The sequence below is a fragment of the Bos mutus genome, chromosome 3 (assembly GCF_027580195.1).
Source record: "Bos mutus isolate GX-2022 chromosome 3, NWIPB_WYAK_1.1, whole genome shotgun sequence".
Lineage (NCBI taxonomy): Eukaryota > Metazoa > Chordata > Mammalia > Artiodactyla > Bovidae > Bos > Bos mutus.
Genome location: NC_091619.1, coordinates 75,833,167 through 75,851,354, shown reverse-complemented (window position 1 = coordinate 75,851,354; position 18,188 = coordinate 75,833,167). Strand labels below are relative to the sequence as shown.

The 18,188-nt window shown below is 42.8% G+C and overlaps 1 protein-coding gene across 1 annotated transcript in view; it reads left to right on the top strand.

Moving 5' to 3' along the window:
• Positions 1-270: 270 nt before the first annotated feature.
• Positions 271-18,188, top strand: part of IL12RB2 (interleukin 12 receptor subunit beta 2) — an 86,467-nt gene continuing 68,549 nt past the window's right edge. Inside the window, exons 1-3 of the mRNA XM_070367871.1 lie at positions 271-710; positions 12,680-12,791; positions 14,302-14,589. Coding sequence (XP_070223972.1) covers positions 12,716-12,791; positions 14,302-14,589 — 364 coding nt within the window. The 5' untranslated portion in view covers positions 271-710; positions 12,680-12,715. The remainder of the gene's footprint in view (positions 711-12,679; positions 12,792-14,301; positions 14,590-18,188) is intronic.

Sequence of the window (18,188 nt, the reverse complement as noted above, 5' to 3'; positions counted from 1 at the left end):
AAATAAATAAATAAGTGTTTAAAAATATATATATGGAACATGGGACCATTTAGGGTCGGGGTCATACCAACTACTAAATGTACATTTTCCCTTACTTTTTAGTTACCAAACACCAATGAAATTTCTAGTATTTTCTTCCTACATCCAGTCTTTCACACAGCCCCGTTTGGAAACCGCGGTGTCGTAAGCGCTGGGCAAGCACAGAGGAAGAACATCTCTGAGGAAAGTTCTCTAAAGAGTGTCAACGAAGTGCCGCTTTCCTGTGGCAAGAACACGATTCTGTGGTGCTTTTCACACCCTGGCGCTTACTTTACCTGCCCAACCCGGTGAGCCCTCGCTCAGGCTGATGAGCCGGGCTTTCCGACCCTCGTGTACCGAAGGGGAACCAGAGGTGTGGAGCGGTAATTACCTTGCTCTGGGACACACGGACACAGCTCGCCGGGAGGAACCCGGCCGGCTTCCACCGCTGACCGCGCAGTTGCCTTCCCTCAGCCGAAGGTCCCAGCCACCGCCACTGCCCGGGCCCCGCCCGCCTCACGTCCCCGCGCGCCCCAGCGCTGGAGCACCCACACCCGGGCTGGCGGCGGGGTAGGCGCCGGCACCGGGACGCCCGGAGCGCACTCGGCCGGCGCGGCACGTGCGCCCCACAGCACCCCGGCCACAGGCTCCGCGCCGCCCCGCAGCGGAGCCGCGGGCAGGCGACGCGCGCGGTGAGTGACCGGGGCTGGGTGGGGTCGGGGCACCAGAGACCCCAGGGTTGCGTGCCTCGCTTCTCCTGTGGAGGGGGGTTAGGGGACGACCCCTTCTAACCAAGGTCCTGGCGGGCTATTCGCAGGAGGGTGCCGGGTTGGGGTAGGGGGTCAGATGGAGGGGAGGGGGCGCTCAGATTCATCCTCCACTGAGCTTGTTGAATGGGTGGGCGTGCTCAGTGGAGGATGCGCGGGTGGCTTGTGGAAAGGGCAGCGGGCACCCCTCTAGCCTTGGACAAGGCCCACGGGAGTGACTCGGGGCCCGAAAGCAGACCTTCTGTGATTAAGATATTGAGGAATCTTAACTTGGTCTTGCATAGGGGTGAATTCTCCTTTTCTCCGCACTTGTCTGGGGCCTCTGTAGACCCAAAGTCCCCACCTGGCCAGTCACTAGCAGAATGCTTTGGGACCAGCCGCCTGGCCAGACTCTTCTCTCATCTGAGATGTCTCTTTAGGGAGGCCCTTTTCACCTGGTTGAAGGGCACTAAATAAAAGCTTTGAAAAAGATTATGTATCCCTATGATTAGATCTCAGTTTTATGAACAGCAATCCAAACCCATGCAAAGAGTTTTTTCCATGGTATAGTCTAAAGAACAGGGCAAAATTAGACTTTAGCCTTTTTTAAAACTCTAAAGGTTTGTTATAATCCCTTCCGTGTATGTCCCATGTGAATAAAAATCATTGAGCACTTACTATGTACTTGGCCCTTGGGTATCATTGTTATACTGTGTAACTCTTTAAAAACCCAGTATTCCCATTTTACAAATGTGGAAACTTTCACACAGATAGTGGGTTACAGATTTCTGGCTCCAGACTCTGTGCTTCTTGCCTTTGCACCTCTGACTCAGAACATTATATCCACTTCCACTTGGTAAACAAACATTAGATTCAAGTTCCCATTAGCAACGAATGGTACAGTGCCCTATTTCTGTGGCCAGCATATAACTAAAAGGACCTTAGTGGCTGAGAGCTGACACTCTTCCCCTCCATTTTTATATGAAATTCTCAACTCATTACTGTCACTTTCTTGAGCACAGAAGACTGGTAAAGAATTTGCAACATTCTTTTATCATGTATCATGTTTTTTGAATGTCATGATGCTTACATAAATCCCCAAATTTTAGCAAGCGTAGACTCTGATGCTGGGAGGGATTGGGGGCAGGAGGAGAAGGGATGACAGAGGATGAGATGGCTGGATGGCATCACTGACTCAATGGACATGAGTCTCAGTGAACTCTGGGAGTTGGTGATGGACAGGGAGGCCTGGCGTGCTGTGATTCATGGGGTCGCAAACAGTCGGACACGACTGAGAGACTGATCTGATCTGAATCTTTCCTGCATTAGAATTGAGTTACAGTGTAGAAAAATTCTAAAGCACATATGAGATTTTTATGGGAGAAAAATCCTATAAATACAGTAGATGTTGTAGAAATGTAGAAATGTAATCATTTCTCAATTGTGGACTTTTTGTTGTTGTTGTACCTGCTTTGTTCTTTGGCCAGTTATTTGTCATCTTTGCAATTACACTTGCAACACTGCTCTTAACTTCTGCATGTACATGTATGTAGGCTAAATCCCAAAGAAAGAAAGCCAAATCCCAACGAAGCCTTGTCCAATTTCCTTTGTCCTTGGAACATAGCGGTGCTCTTTGCTAATGGTAAAAATGTTTTTTAAGTATGTATTGAAAATCTGTTATGTTCAAGACATTGTGCTCATCATTGTCGGAGAAGGCAATGGCACCCCACTCCAGTACTCTTGCCTGGAAAATCCCATGGACGGAGGAGCCTGGTAGGCTGCAGTCCATGAGGTCACTAGGAGTTGGATACGACTGAGCGACTTCACTTTCACTTTTCACTTTCATGCATTGGAGAAAGAAATGGCAACCCACTCCAGTATTCTTGCCTGGAGAATCCCAGGGACGGGGGAGCCTGGTGGGCTGCCGTCTATGGGGTCACACAGAGTCAGACACAACTGAAGTGACCTAGCAGCAGCAGCAGCAGCAGCAGCTCATCGTTGTAATAAATATAAAGAAATGTAAGTCTCAGTTCCTGTCCTCAAGTTAAAACTGTGTGCATGCTCAGTCGCAAAGTTGTGCCTGACTCTTTTACGACCCTGGGGACTATAGCCCACCAGGCTCCTCTGTCCATGGGATTTCCCAGCCAAGAAAGCTGGAGTGGGTTGCCATTTCCTTCACTAGGGGATCTTCCCGACCCAGGGATTGAATCCGCACCTCCTGCATTGCAGATGGATTCTTTATGGCTGAGCCACTTTGTCATAAATGATAGGTGGCATAAAATCACCTTTTATGTAGCAGGAATAGTATCTAGTTTTAATCAAACTAATCCTTCAGTGGTAAGCCAGATGAATGGGCCAAGAGAGAGGTCAAAAAGCAAGACTGTCTAACTTGATTCTAACAATGTCCTTGATAAGTGATATTATCTTTTTTCTTATAATAAGAATAATAATGGATGATAATATTTACTGAGCTCTTGCTATATACCAGGCACTTTTGCTAAGAGCTTCTCATTTAACTCCCACAATAATCCTGTAAAGTAGGTGCTATTTTTATTTTATAATTGAGGAAACTCAAGCATGGAAGGTAGTTCTAATTTATCTAATTCTGAATTTACTTCTTGTTTTTCTTATTATTGTGATCAACTAGCAGATTTCTCCACTTGTAGAATAGAAATACCAATAGTTAACTATTTAGTAGGAAAGCAAATATTAAAAACTCTGCATTTTGGTAAATTGCTAAGTAAATGCCTATAAAAGATTATTAAGACTAGAATCTTAATTTACATCTCTTTTGCAGTAATATGCAGAAGAAAAGGAAAATATTAAGTAAAACATCAGGCAGAGATGCTGAAACATGAGGTTGTTAGTGCATACATTTGGGCTGAATTATTAGTTTATAGAAGAAGCCTTGAGGAGTATTGTATTGTTTAGTCCCCCCAGCCCCCACCCAGAGTGCCTCCAATGATATTAAGATAATTGTGAAATTCCTAGAAAACTATTAGAACAAAGTAATCATAATGTGTTTTAATGTTTTTAATGCCTCATAGCACTCAGGAAACACTCAGGGATTGATGTTACAAAACTTGCCAAGATGTTACAAGATCCAAGGATAAGCCTGCCACTCCCATGCCATTGCCCACAAATAGAGACTTCAAGGTTGAATGTGTCCAAGGAGAGACCTTTCCAATAAACTAATGAAGAAAAGTTAAGAGAGAGAGAGATTTAATTTTCTCAATAAATATGGATTGCCATTTTTCAAAGTTACTTGCAATGACACAAATAGAAGTGGAAAAACCAGGATGGCACCCAGCCCCAGGATGGTCCTCTGGCACCACACACCATGCTGTTTTCAGAATACCATCCTCTCCAGGAAAAGATGGCTTCTTTTATTTATAACTCTTGAAGTATGCAGAGAGTGAAAATAGAGAAGGTTGGATTGTTGAAACTTAATTGAACAAGTGCCTTGAAAATTGTAGCCTTGTGGAGTTAAACGAAGAAATAAAAAACATTGCAAATAACACCAGTTGATTTGAAAGTACCTTGTGTTTTCAAGACTCCATCCATGTCATGTCTTATTCTTTTATTTCCTTTTTATTTCTCTATTGTAGGAGTGATTGTTCAATTTATAAGGCAGTTCACAGTACACATGATTCTGCAGTTGGGTCCTGATAAGATTCCCTAATAAGTTTTAAATGTAATTTGTTTACACACAATATGTCTGGAGCCTGCCTGTTATGTCCAGTGTGATATATCTGAAGTGGAAATGAAACAAATAGGACTGAGAAATAGAACATTCTAGAAAAATAGGAAAGAAGGGAGAAAAGCAAAGGAGATCTTTGTTAAGGAAAATGATTAAAAAAAATCATAAAGAGGGAAAGGAGAAAACACTCTGAAATTTAAAAAAAAGGGGGCGGAAGGAACCCTTGAATTCAAGAGAAGAAAGCAAAAGTAGAAAGTTCCTGTACATGGGTAAAATTAGGACTACAGATGCTTACTGGTGAGATAAGCCAAAGTTCAAGAGAGCGTCAGCAGCTGCATGAGAAAGAAAAACAGGTGTGTGTCCAATTTGGCTCATGTAATGGCGGTTGGAACTGTTGGTTAAAAAGAAGAAAAAGCAGAGGGGGTTGACATGGTTACTTTCCTTCCCCTTTAAGCCATCTGGCATTTCCAGGTGGCACAGTGATAAAGAATCTGCCTGAAGAAGCACAAGCTGGAATCAAGATTGCCGGGAGAAATATCAATAACCTCAGATATGCAGATGACACCACCCTTATGGCAGAAAGTGAAGAGGAACTAAAAAGCCTCTTGATGAAAGTGAAAGTGGAGAGTGAAAAAGTTGGCTTAAAGTTCAACATTCAGAAAATGAAGATCATGGCATCTGGTCCCATCACTTTATGGGAAATAGATGGGGAAACAGTGGAAACAGTGTCAGACTTTATTTTTGGGGACTCCAAAATCACTGCATATGGTGACTGCAGCCATGAAATTAAAAGACACTTACTCCTTGGAAGAAAAGTTATGACCAACCTAGATAGCATATTCAAAAGCAGAGACAGTACTTTGCCAACAAAGGTCCGTCTAGTCAAGGCTATGGTTTCTCCTGTGGTCATGTATGGATGTGAGAGTTGGACTGTGAAGAAGGCTGAGTGCCGAAGAATTGATGCTTTTGAACTGTGGTGTTGAAGAAGACTCTTAAGAGTCCCATGGACTGCAAGGAGATCCAACCAGTCCATTCTGAAAGAGATGAGCCCTGGGATTTCTTTGGAAGGACTGATGCTAAAGCTGAAACTCCAGTACTTTGGCCACCTCATGCGAAGAGTTGACTCATTGGAAAAGACTCTGATGCTAGGAGGGATTGGGGGCAGGAGGAGAAAGGGACAACAGAGGATGAGATGGCTGGATGGCATCGCTGACTCGATGGACGTTGAGTCTGAGTGAACTCCGGGAGTTGGTGATGGACAGAGGCCTGGCGTGCTGCGATTCATGGGGTCTCAGGGTGTCGGACATGACTGAGCGACTAAACTGAACTGAACTGAATACAGAAGACTCAGAAGACATGGGTTTCATCCATGAATTGGAAAGATCCCCTGGAAGAGGAAATGACAATCCATTCCAGTATTATTGCCTGGGAAATCCCATGGATAGAGGAGCCTGGAGGGCTACAGTCCATTGGGTCACAGAGTCAGACACAGCTGACCGTACCTGCATTACACCATCTGACATGACATTATGAACGGGCTGATTTGATAATCTAGGACTTGTGGGCCAGGATTTGTCCATATTATGGCTTGTTAGACTTTTCAACAAATAGTAGTCTTAGAAGCAAAATGGAGATGATGCTTTGGGTAAGGAACTCTTTTTCATAACATCACTTGTGAAAGGCTTGAGGAGGAGAAGTTTGGCTCCAAAGGCTGAGTTTCAAGTTAGCTATTTGGTGGACTTTTCCTTTTCTATCCTTACAGTGGAATAGGTCATTAGAAATGGATACATATTGTGCATACACTAGGTTTTGTCATTTGATCTTTGTTTGAGGGAAGTAGGTGATTCAACCTTCTGAACACTAAAGCATTAGGCACTGTAAGTGCTTTACTAGATGGGTATCCTAAAGACTGGATGTAATGTGCAATGACCATAATAAGAGATCAACAAACAAATTCCTATTAGTACTAAGAGCATTGTTCATATTAGTTCTAGTTCTAGTTTTATGCTGCTACTATTGCTACTGATCAGAAGCAATTGCAGCTGCAAGAAGTAATGTTGGATTAGAAATTATAAGACCATCATTCTGATCTGGATTCTGCTATTAATGTGACCTTTGGCAAGTTGCTTCCTTTCTTTAGGGCTCAGTTTATCTACCTATAAAATGAGGAATGTAGAATATATGACTTCCAAAGTGTTGTCTTTATATGCTGATTTGCCACCAGTAAGACATAGGACCTGCCCATTACTTTGCCAGCAGAAGAGAAGGATTTTGTACCCTGCCTCAGCAAATCAACTGGGTAATTAATGGTCTGTATTTGTAAGGCAGACAGCCTTCATGCACATTCAAAACAATCACTTTCTTGTTCTGTGGTGGCCCAGACTCAAATGTCAGCTGTTGGGAGGGGAGGGGAGCAGTAGGGCATGGTTATTATTAGCTAATCTTTGAGGTTCCTTCTTCCTCTGAGTTCTTAAATTCTATGAAAGCCAGGGTTAAGATTAACTAACACATGACCTTTTACCTAGTCTAACAAAACATATAATTCAAGTACGTTGAAAGTCATAAGCGATTTAGAAAAGAAAGGCAAAACCTGGATCCAGAAGGAAATGGGGGAGCTAGTCTCAGTGGAGTGCCTACCCTGTGCTGGATATTCTTAGGAGTCCATGCCATGGACATATTCATCCTCCCAGTAACTTGGTCTACGTAGGTATCCCTGTACTCTTGGCATGAATGAGTAAATGGCACCCTGACAGTTAACAGCACACAGTGGAACTGAGACTCTCTAGCCTTTTTCTTTTCCACCATACCATGCTGCTCCTTGAGCTTACTATGGCACTACAGAAAAAAAGTAGTGTGGAAGTAGGAAGAGTTCCTGCCTACATGAAATTACCACCCTTGATGAGAGTTTTTCCTAGCCTAGTCAAATATGATTTTGAAGTAGCTGCTTATTTTGTGCTTCTTCCTGGAGCAGTGGGGAAAGAAAGGCTCATGGAGGGGGAATTCTTTCTCTGCCCTCCTGCCAGTGACTGTATTTCTGGCTGGTCCCTGCCTCACTCACTGAGACGTTGTTTTCATTGTGTGGAAACTGTCACCACTTGAGTGATGAGTCAATGACAGCACACTTTGATTTTCTGATTCAAGACAGAGTTGTAGTTTTAATATCGACCCTCCAGGCAGACTGTATGAAGGATGTTTACAGTTGATAGAAGGTTTCATTTTATTGGAAGATACCTCATTTACTTGAAGGTCTTTGGGGTTGTTTCTTATAAATGAAGAAATTGTTTTACCTGGTCATTCAGAGAAAATAAGCATATTTGTGTTTGGATCAGTGTACTATGTAAACTCAAATCCTCTATTTTGCCTATTTCATATGTAGGTGTATATATATATATTTCATATACATATGTACATTTAAAAAATTCTTATTATAACCAACTAATATTTTACTATTCGGAGAATGTTATAACTTCATAAGTTGCAATGCACATTGAAAAATAATACACTGTGGACACCCTTTGCAGTTAGGAAGCAGAAACCCCTAATCCCTGTATATCTGTTCATTCAGTTATCTTCTAGTTCAATCCATTATTTCCTTTATGCCAGAATATTCCAAAGTTTAATGAAAACTAATTTTAAACTGAACTAAGATAGCTACAACAAAAGGTAGCAAAATGAGATGTAATGTAGTTTTAATGTACTGTAGTCATTTTAAACTAACTAGAAGCAAAAAACAGAAAAACCATTTAAATTTCATTCAGTTCAGCATGTGTCTTTTATTTTTAAACATCACTATCTGGATGTGGACAATGTTGGTCCTAAATACTTTTTTTTATTTTTTTGCTATGTGACATGACTCTTAGTTCCTCCACCAGGGATCAAATTGTGCCCCTTGCATTGGAAGGCTAGAGTCTTAACCACTGGACCACCAGGGAATTTGCCAGCACATGTCTTCTATGTGCCACAAACTGTGGCTTCTGCCCATGAGGAGCTTGCAAGATAATGGAAGAGACAGGCAGATACCTGAAGAAATTAGTTCTACTTACTATGGCAGGTGCTAAGATAGGAGGATGCCAGAATGATATGAAGATACAAGTAGGATACAAGATACAGTCTGACCAAAAGACATCAGTAAGGCTTGTAAGATCTGGCTACTTCTTTCCATCTCTGCTGCTATCCCTCTGGTCCACATCACCAGGATTGCCTACCTGGGTGTTCCCAGTTGGCTTCCTAACTGGTCCACTTGCTTCTACTCCAGCCTCCATACATGGAGCCAAGACTAGTTTTTCTGTTTGCTTTTGTATTTGTGTGTATGTTTTATGTAATTCGTATCTTGTTTCTCCCTAACTAAAACCCAGCTAAATAAATAAAACCACTAATTATGCACAGTGGTTTCCCATTGATTGGAGAGTAAAATCCAGGCTCCTTTCCATGGCAAACAAATCCATGGCAGATCTGGCTCCTGCCTTCTACAATTTCATTTCATATGACTCTGCACACAGTTACTTTCCCCAGCTACTCTGACCTTATTTCTGTGCCTCAACCATAGCAAGCCCGTTCCTCTGCCTTCAGGCTTTGCACTCAATATTTATTTTGCCAGGAAAAGTCTTTCTGAGCCTTCACCTGGCCTGTGCTGATCGCAGCTCAAGTTTCACCTCCTAGAAAGGCCTTCATTGTCCAGCTTCTCTGCTCCCCAGGGACTCTCTCCCCTTAGCCTCTCTTAATCTTTTGTTGTTATCTGAATGTATCTGTTTGTTATTTATTTACTTTTTGTCTACCTACTCCAAAATATTGGCTCCATGCAAGCTGAAACTCTGTCTTGTTCTCCACTCTCAAGTCCTTGGCACCTGGCAATTGCTAAATTCTTATTTATCGAGTAAATGACAGAATAAAAAGTGTCTGAGCTGAGTTGGGATACATGAGGAAGACTTAGGGAGTCCAAGAACAGTGGAAAGGTAGGAGAATACCATGAACAAAGACACAGAAGCATGAAGTGGCATGGGATGTGTGGGGGAACCAGGAGCAGCTCAGTGTTGCTAGGCAATAGTGTCAGTAGTGGAGGATGTAGCTGGTGATGACCACAGGAATTACCAGTCACAGAAGCCACTGAATGCTATGACCTTGGCCTTTATGATTTAGAGAGAGCTGAACTGTCAGATTTCAATTTAGGTCAGTGTTTTTCAGACATTTTAAACTGAGGCCCAGAGAATACATGTTATATTTTCTGCAAACTGAGATTCATCTCCAGAGTTCAGAGGCGACCATGTTTTTTGGCCCACAGCCCCTTTCTCCATCTTCAAAGGCAGCAGCCACAGTCCTCACATCATGGCTCTCTGACCAATTCTTCGCCCCCCTCATCCACTTTTAAGGACTCATACAATTAGGTTGGGCCCTTGTGGGTGGCTCAGATAGTAAAGAATCTGCCAGCAATGTAGGAGATCTGGGTTCAGTCCCTGGGTCAGGAAGATCCCCTGGAGAAAGGAATGGCAACCCACTCCAGTATTCTTGCCTGGAGAATCCCATGGACAGAGGAGCCTGGTGGGCAACAGTCCATGGGGTCACAAAGAGTCAGACATGACTAAGAGACTAGCAGATTTTCACTTGGGTATCCAGGGTAATCACCGTACCTCAGGGTCCCTAACTTTAATCACATCTCCAAAATCCCTTTGTCATGTAACACAATGTATTTATTCACAGGTTCTGTGGATTAGAGCATGGACATCTTTGGTGGAGCACTATGCTCCACAGGGCCCACAGGGATGTTTATAGGGGATTTTCTATAACTCATATTCCTTCCCCCTCCCTCCCTCCTTCCCTTCTTTCTTTCAATGCTTATAAGGCCTTTCTTTTCCATGCCCAAGTGCTCACATACAGCAGCGAGCAAGACAGTCAATGTTCCAGCTCTTGTGGTGGCTTAAATTCTAACAGAAAGGTAGATGACTGATAAGCAATCAAAACAGGAGATTGTTTGATGATGTAAGTAAGGTGATGTGTAGAAAAGAACTGGGCAAGACCACTTTGGCTGAGTGGTCAGAGAGGGGCTCTCTGAGGAAGTGACACATGATCTGAGATCTGAAGGATGTAAGTCAGTCAGCCACTAAGAGCCAGGGGAAGAGGATTCTAGCAGAGGAAATGAAAAGTACAAGGTTCCCGGAGCAGCAGAGGGCATGTCTTGTTCAAGGAACAATCTGAAGGCCAATGTGAATGAAGCAGAACAGCAAGGCAAAAAAAAAAAGCAAATCATGGTGGCAAGACAGGAGACGTGAAGCCAGCCAGTGGCTGAGAGAGTAATGTATGGTAATTTGGGATTTTTTTTCTAACAGCAGGGGGATCCACTGATGGGTTTTAAATAGAGATGATACCAAGCAGGGAACATAATCCAATTTATGTTTCTAAGGTAGTCAGCTATGTGAAAATGACTTAGAAAGGGGCAGGGATGGACTAGAGAGACACATTAAGGAGCTCCTGCAGTCATCTGGCGGGGAGATGACAACTGAGGTTTGGACTGGGGTGAGGACGGTGAAAGGACTGATCTGTGATATATTCAGGAGGTAAAATTGACAGGACTTAACGGAGAAGGCAATGGCACCCCACTCCAGTACTCTTGCCTGGAAAATCCCATGGATGGAGGAGCCTGGAAGGCTGCAGTCCATGGGGTCGTTGAGGGTCGGACACAACTGAGTGACTTCACTTTCACTTTTCACTTTCATGCATTGGAGAAGAAAATGGCAACCCAGTCCAGTGTTCTTGCCTGGAGAATCCCAGGGACGGGGGAGCCTGGTGGGCTCCCGTCTACGGGGTTGCACAGAGTCGGACACGACTAAAGTGATTTAGCAGTAGCAATGGTGATTTGGCTGTGGGGTATGAGAGGGTGCAATGAAGGAGGACAGCTAGGTTCTTTTTAGCAATTCACAGGATAAAAATTTTATTCACGGAGGTAGAAAGGGCTAGAGAAAGAACCAGTTTGGAGAAAGGAGACCAAAGTTCAATTTGAACATGTTAATATGGAGTAGTCACATCTGAGAAGTGATGCCAAGGAGACAGACATAGGAGACTGGCACTCAGTGCAGTGTCTGAGCTGAAGATAAGTATCTGAGAGTCTAGCTTACAGATGGTGTTGAGAGCCAAGAGACCAGATGAAACCCCTCAGGAAAGAGTAGAAATAGAGAAAAAGAAAATGTCTTGAGTGCTGAGGTCCTCCAAGACTTTCAAGTCAGGAGAAAAAGGATGAGCCACCAGAAAAGGCTATTGAAAAGATGCTAAATACAGGAGTCAAAAAAGCTAGGGGATAGTTTCCAGGAAGCCAGCTAGAGCAGGACTGTAGTATCTCTAGCACTGAACACCGCACCTGGCAGATGAAAGGTAACCATCACTGTTGAATGAATAAGTGAACTTTTCTGAGGCTCTCCAGTGGTATTCTGGCACATTTCTGGGCATGGGAATAAGAGGTGGACATTGGCTGGTTGCCAACAGCCCAGCATCACACAGCTTTTCAGCCTGCTTCTTGAATTTCTGGCCCACTTTTGATAGAATTTAGAGAATTTGCTAGAGCCATTCCTTAGGTTTATATTTGGAAACAAACAGAAATCACCAACTTGCATTTTCCAAATCATTTAAGATAAAAATATTCAGTAAACTAAATAAGTAATGAATAAACAAGCAAACAAGTAAAAATGAACTTATGGAAAACCCAAACAGCCCCCTTGGAACCCTTGGAATTCTTTTCTTACTGCCAAGGAAATCAGTCTTTTACTGAGTTCTGGAGTGTGCGGGGTAGTAGTGGTTATGAACCACTTTTTAATCTCCTGTTACTTCCAGGAGCACATGACTAGATCAGAAATTCTCACTACTCTTGGAATTTTAACACTAGTACATTTGACTCTGATGACCCAGACTTGTTTGGAAGGAAAAAGCTTTGGGTGAGACTGAATCTCAGATTAAGTAACTTGCCCATAGGCTCAAAGTATTTAAACCCAGTTCTAAAGGACTCCATAGGTCAGATCTCTTCGCTTACTCTTTGCTGACCCCAAGAAGCTTAAATGACATGAGGGTTAGAGGTGGCTAAGATTTTTAGTTTATTGGTTTTAAACATCATTTTTTAGAAAGTCTCTTAACAACACAGAGTAAATTAAAGGAGCATTTTAAGCCCTCTGAATTGTTTTGGTTGTGGTATTTTCTGAATGTATTTAACATGAATGAATTTGTCTTCTTTTACAAGGAAACATACAGAGGTGTATTCCAGAATTGACTGTTCATGGCACATACAGTTGGCGGGTGCTCACTGGCACTTATTTTTATCATCATGTTGCTGTTAGTTAAGGCAAAAATAGGTAAGATATTTCTGTAATCTAATCTTCAGAGGAGTTTTTGATTTAAATTATCAGTTACAGATGAAATATGCATTTGCGGTAAATGTTCTGATAGTTGGTCTTTTTAAAGCAATCGGTCAAGTTTAAGTGGATAAGTTTGGTTCTAAGTATGTTACTAATATGTATTTTATTTCATTATATTAATGATTGAAACTCCAGTGATATCTTTTCCTCTTAAGAAAGTGACTAGGTAACCAGGCTAGGAATCATGAATGGATGTTTTAAAAATCATGAATGAATTTTAACAAAGAGTATTCATGGATGGATTCAGCTCTGCTAAAAAAGAAAATAATGGCTGTCATTTTCTTTGCTTTTTTTATTGGCATCTTATTTTTTACTTTCTAACCCATTAGGATCAAAGAAACAAAAAACAAACATAAAAGTAAGAGAGAGAAAAGAGATTTATTTCTGAAAATAAAAATGGAAACTTTTCATTTAAAATAAATATTTAATATTTCCTTTATTTGACTTAAGTAACTTTTTACCAATTTGTTTATGGTAGTTGATCCAAGCAATTTTACAATTAACAAAAAAAGACTTTCAGTGGAGACTTTATATCATATCTAAAAATTCAGGGTGGATCTATAAGGGTTTTTTTTTCATCAGCAGTTACTGAATACTACCAAAACTGCTAATTCGCAATTAGCTGTTGTATTTACATATACAGAACCACCTGGAGAGTAAGAATGATCTCTCTTTAAGAGTTTATTGTGGGATCTGGCATAAGGAAAATAATATGGAGAACTCTTTTTAAAAGAAAAATACTTTTGTGTACTTTAGTATTAGCTGTATTGGGAGTGGTTCATCCTACCTAGGGTCTTACATCTTGGAGGAATACCATAGTAAGACCTAATTTCCATCCCTGATTCCCACTACAAACATACCAGAGCCCCTAAATATTTTCTGTTTATTATAAAATAATGCTATGGATTACACATACTTTATACCCCTAATATAGCAAGAGAGGGGATTATTCCCAAATGTGCCCTTTAACATTTGTAGTAGCCTTTTAAGCATTTGTGATAGCTTTTTAATCATTTTGGTATGAGTATTGAAGTAAGTGTTATAAGTCATAAAAGGGCAGGGAAACAAATGTGATTTATTCTGGGAAGTACTTTTTTGTAGTTTGGTGAATAATTTGCATATAAGAGAGATTGGTTTTTCCTAGAACTGTGTTCCTGAATGTCCTTCCAACCCTATTTTCTCACCACTTTCCTATTTATAGTTCTGGTTATAGTATTACTGTTTTGAAAAGAATGTATACTTTAATTCAGATACAGTTAGACTTTAATATAGTTGCCTTCTGTCCTCACTGTGCTTCATCAATAGAGCCAGAGCAACGTAGCTTATGTGTATTTCCATGATTTGATAGGGTTTGTTTTATCCAGCTTTGGGAAATTTACACAGACCTTCCAACTGATATAGGTTTCTTATGTGCCGACTCATCTTTTGCGTTTGTATCTTGCTGCAGATGTGTGCAAGAGAGGGGATGTGACTGTGCAGCCGTCCCATGTCATTTCATTAGGATCAGCTGTCAACATTTCCTGCTCTTTGAAGCCCAAACAAGGCTGCTTGCCATCCTCCAGTTTCAACAAGTTAATCCTCTACAAGTTCGACAGAAGAATTTATGTTCAGCATGGTCACTCCCTCAGTTCTCAAGTCAAAGGTCTTCCCCTGGGCACAACCCTGTTTGTCTGCAAGCTGGCCTGCAGCAGCAGTGACGAGATTCGAATATGTGGGGCAGAGATCTCCGTCGGGGGTGAGTAGTCCATCCTGAGTTCCCGAAGACTGGTGATCTTCTGGTATTTGGCATGTATTAAGCAGAAATCCAAATAGAGGACAGTGTTCTTTCTTCTCCCACTTTAAGGATATATTTAATCTTCCTAGTAACATGAGCACCTCAATGTGTTAAGTCCAGAAATCAACAGAACTGGGATCTCATTTAGTAAATCTCTCCTTTCCTCTCTTCTCTTCTCTTCACCTTTCCTCTTCTCCCCTCTCCTTTCTATCCTTCCCCTCCCCCCACCCCTTTCTCTCCTCTTTTTGGCCATTAAGACCATTTACCTGTTGCCCTTGGACTCCAAAATCAGGAAAAAGGCTTTCTGCATCTGAATCTACATGCCTTCTTGACTTACAAGAGTTTTTTCAAAGCCACAGCCTCCTAAAAAGAAGAGATGTCTCTCGACTTGTGCAGTCCAGGCTGATACACAAGGCTGAACACTTCTCCCCTCTCTGACTTAATGTAAAAAAAAAATAGTTCTTCCATCCACTTCACTCCTGACCACTGATTATCATACTGAGCAGACATTAAGAGAGAACGATCATCATACTTAGTATCTTTCCCTGGGTTTTCTAGAAAGCTGCCTGAGACAAAACTGATGTGCTAAGGCTTCAGAATGGGAGAGGAGTTGTCTGGTTCCAGGGAAGCAAGAGTAAGGGAGTGAACCAGGGAAAAAGTGGAGCAGACATGAGGTGGTTAAGTTACTGACCTGGCCACGGCATCACCAGAAGATACAGCTGGTTGCTTGGTAACTAGGGACATCCCCAGAAAGAACATATGGCAATAGAGTGACAGGTGAAAGAGAGAACTGTCTGGTTTAGGTCAAAGTTCACCCACAGAGCACCAACTTCCCCGCACTGCTAGCTTGCACTATGGGTCTCTCCACGCCGCCGCCAGGGGTAAGAACTAAGATGTCAGAGTTGGCGTCTGCAACCTGAGCCACAGTGCACAGGGTGAGCCAGCAGCACACCTTCCTGCAGCTTGCAGTCTGCAGCCGTGAAGGCCCAGCCTTGCAAGCCAGTGAACACGCAAAGGCCCTGAGCCATCCCAGGGCACGCTGTGCCTCTCTGGTTCCCGGGAAGCTCCAAACTGGCAGGTGAGAGATGTGTGGAAAGTTGGAAGAATTGCTGCTGCAGGCTGGCTGACTAAGATGCACGGACAGGGTCCCTGTCATAACGAGAGTGGTACAGAGCTCAGTGCGACTTATCAGGAAAGATAGGAGCCTCTTTGTGACCTGTAACAGCAGCTCCCAACCTTTTTGATGCCAGGGGCCAGTTTCACAGAGGACAGTTTTTCCACGACCATGGTAGGGGGCTGGTTTCAGGATGATTCAAAAACATTGCATTTACTACGCACTTTATTTCTATCATTATTACATCAGCTCTACCTCCGAGCATCAGGCATTAGATCCTGGAGACTGAGGATCCCTGATCTATAAGGACATGGTTGGTGCCAGGCAGTAATTCTTAGAGGGCCACCACAAGAATTGAGCAGAACACCAAGCGTATCTAAGCAAATCATTCGGGGTGTGGAGGCATAAACTAGGTCTCATACCCCTCTTCCAGCACAGGGACTCCTGTTCACAGCTCTGATGGGTTATGTACACTCAGTCCTGACAGCCTGTGATGTAGTAAAAGGAGCATGGGCTTTGAATCCCAACCCAGCCACTAGCAGTGGACTCAGACAGTTTCAGTTCTCTCAGCCTCAGTTTCTCCATCTGTGTGATGAAGATACTAACACCTACCTCCTAAGATGGTTGTGGTGATTAGATGACACCTTGGATGCAAAGTGCTTAACCTAGCACCAGGTACATGCTGCTGCTGCTAAGTCACTTCAGTCGTGTCCGACTCTGCGCAACCCCATAGACGGCAGCCCATGAGGCTCCCCCATCCCTGGGATTCTCCAGGCAAGAACACTGGAGTGGGTTGCCATTTCCTTCTCCAACACATGAAAGTGAAGTTGCTCAGTTGTGTCCGACTTTTAGCGACCCCATGGACTTCAGCCTACCAGGCTCCTCTGTCCATGGGATTTTCCAGGCAAGAGTACTGGAGTGGGGTGCCATTGCCTTCTCCGACCAGGTACATAGTGATAGTGATAGTGAAGTTGCTCAGTCGTGTCCGACTCTTTGCAACCCCATGGACAGTAGCCAACCAGGCTCCTTCGTCCATGGGATTTTCCAGGCAAGAATACTGGAGTGGGTTGCCGTTTCCTTCTCCAGGGGATCTTCCCAACCCAGGGATCAAACCTGGGTCTCCCACATTGTAGGCAAACGCTTTACCATCTGAGCCGCCAGGGAAGCCAACCAGGTACATAGGAGGCACTTAAGTGATGAGCACTAGGTTTGCAGTTCCTTTGGTCTTACTCTTTTCTTCATGTATGTAGAATGCTGAATGGCTGAGCATGTTTTGCTTGAGAAGAAATAAAGTATTGGTTATAGGCAAAATGAAATTTTTTCTTAAAAACACCATTTGTCCTCACCTCCCTTATCTTCCAAACACCTGAATATTTTATCCAGGTAATTCACTGTCTTGTAGACCAACATACTATATTAGTATCAGATATTCTCAGCCCCGTGGTGTCAGGTCCAACTGTTCACAGTGCTGCAGGTGGGTTTTTTAGGGAGCCAACAATGGCCTTGGAAGTCAGTATCTTTGCAGATGTCCTTAAGGCATTCCATTCCATTTCCTATCCTTGCTCAGATGCATGAAAGTGCCACAGCCCCACTCATCCAGAGGTTGTGCATGCACCTGTGGCAACTGAGAGCATCAGGAGATCTATGGAGATCGTAAGGCACATCTGCCCCGGTGTAGCTCAGTTGGGCAGCGATGCTGGAATGTTGCTTGTGCAGCGTGCTCAGGTGATAACCACACCATTAAATGGCTGCTCTTTGAACAAGTTTAGCACTTTTGAGGTAAAGAATTGACTGGAAGCAACACCTTTTTCTGAGTATGACTAGTCATTCCAAGAAAAGACACAATGAATGTTGGTTTCACCTGGTGCAGTGAGTTTAATTCTATCTGGTGATGGACTGAGCAGCCCATTTTCTCTTTTGTGATAAGTGGTAGTCCAGAGTAACATTGCATACCCCAAGTAGACATGTCATAAAAGTGACTGGTTCTTCAGGATTGGGAATGGGTAGATGGCCTTGAAGCCTCTTCTTTCTGGCCCCGTTCTGGGCTTGTGCTGCTTTGCTGCTCAGAGCTCATCCAGATTGTTCAGTAACTAAACAACCAGGGCTCTACTTAACCTCAGAGGATTGGGCCACAACTTATTTGGACAACCTAGGAAATAAATGAAAGACAGTAGATGATACTTAGTTGTTTTCAATATATGCTTAGCTGTTGATACTTCTGAACGCTATTTTTTAAGACTTTATTTCATATAGTAAGTAGGGCTTTAAAAAATAATAAGAATACACATAACAATGCAAATAATATTTACATAATACAAATAATAATTACATGGTAAACAATTTTCACTTCAGAGGCTTTGATTTCTGACGTTTTCTTAGCTTCAGCTATTATACATTTATATTGAAGAGAATTAGGTCTGGTTTATCCTGGGACAGACAGTCTCTG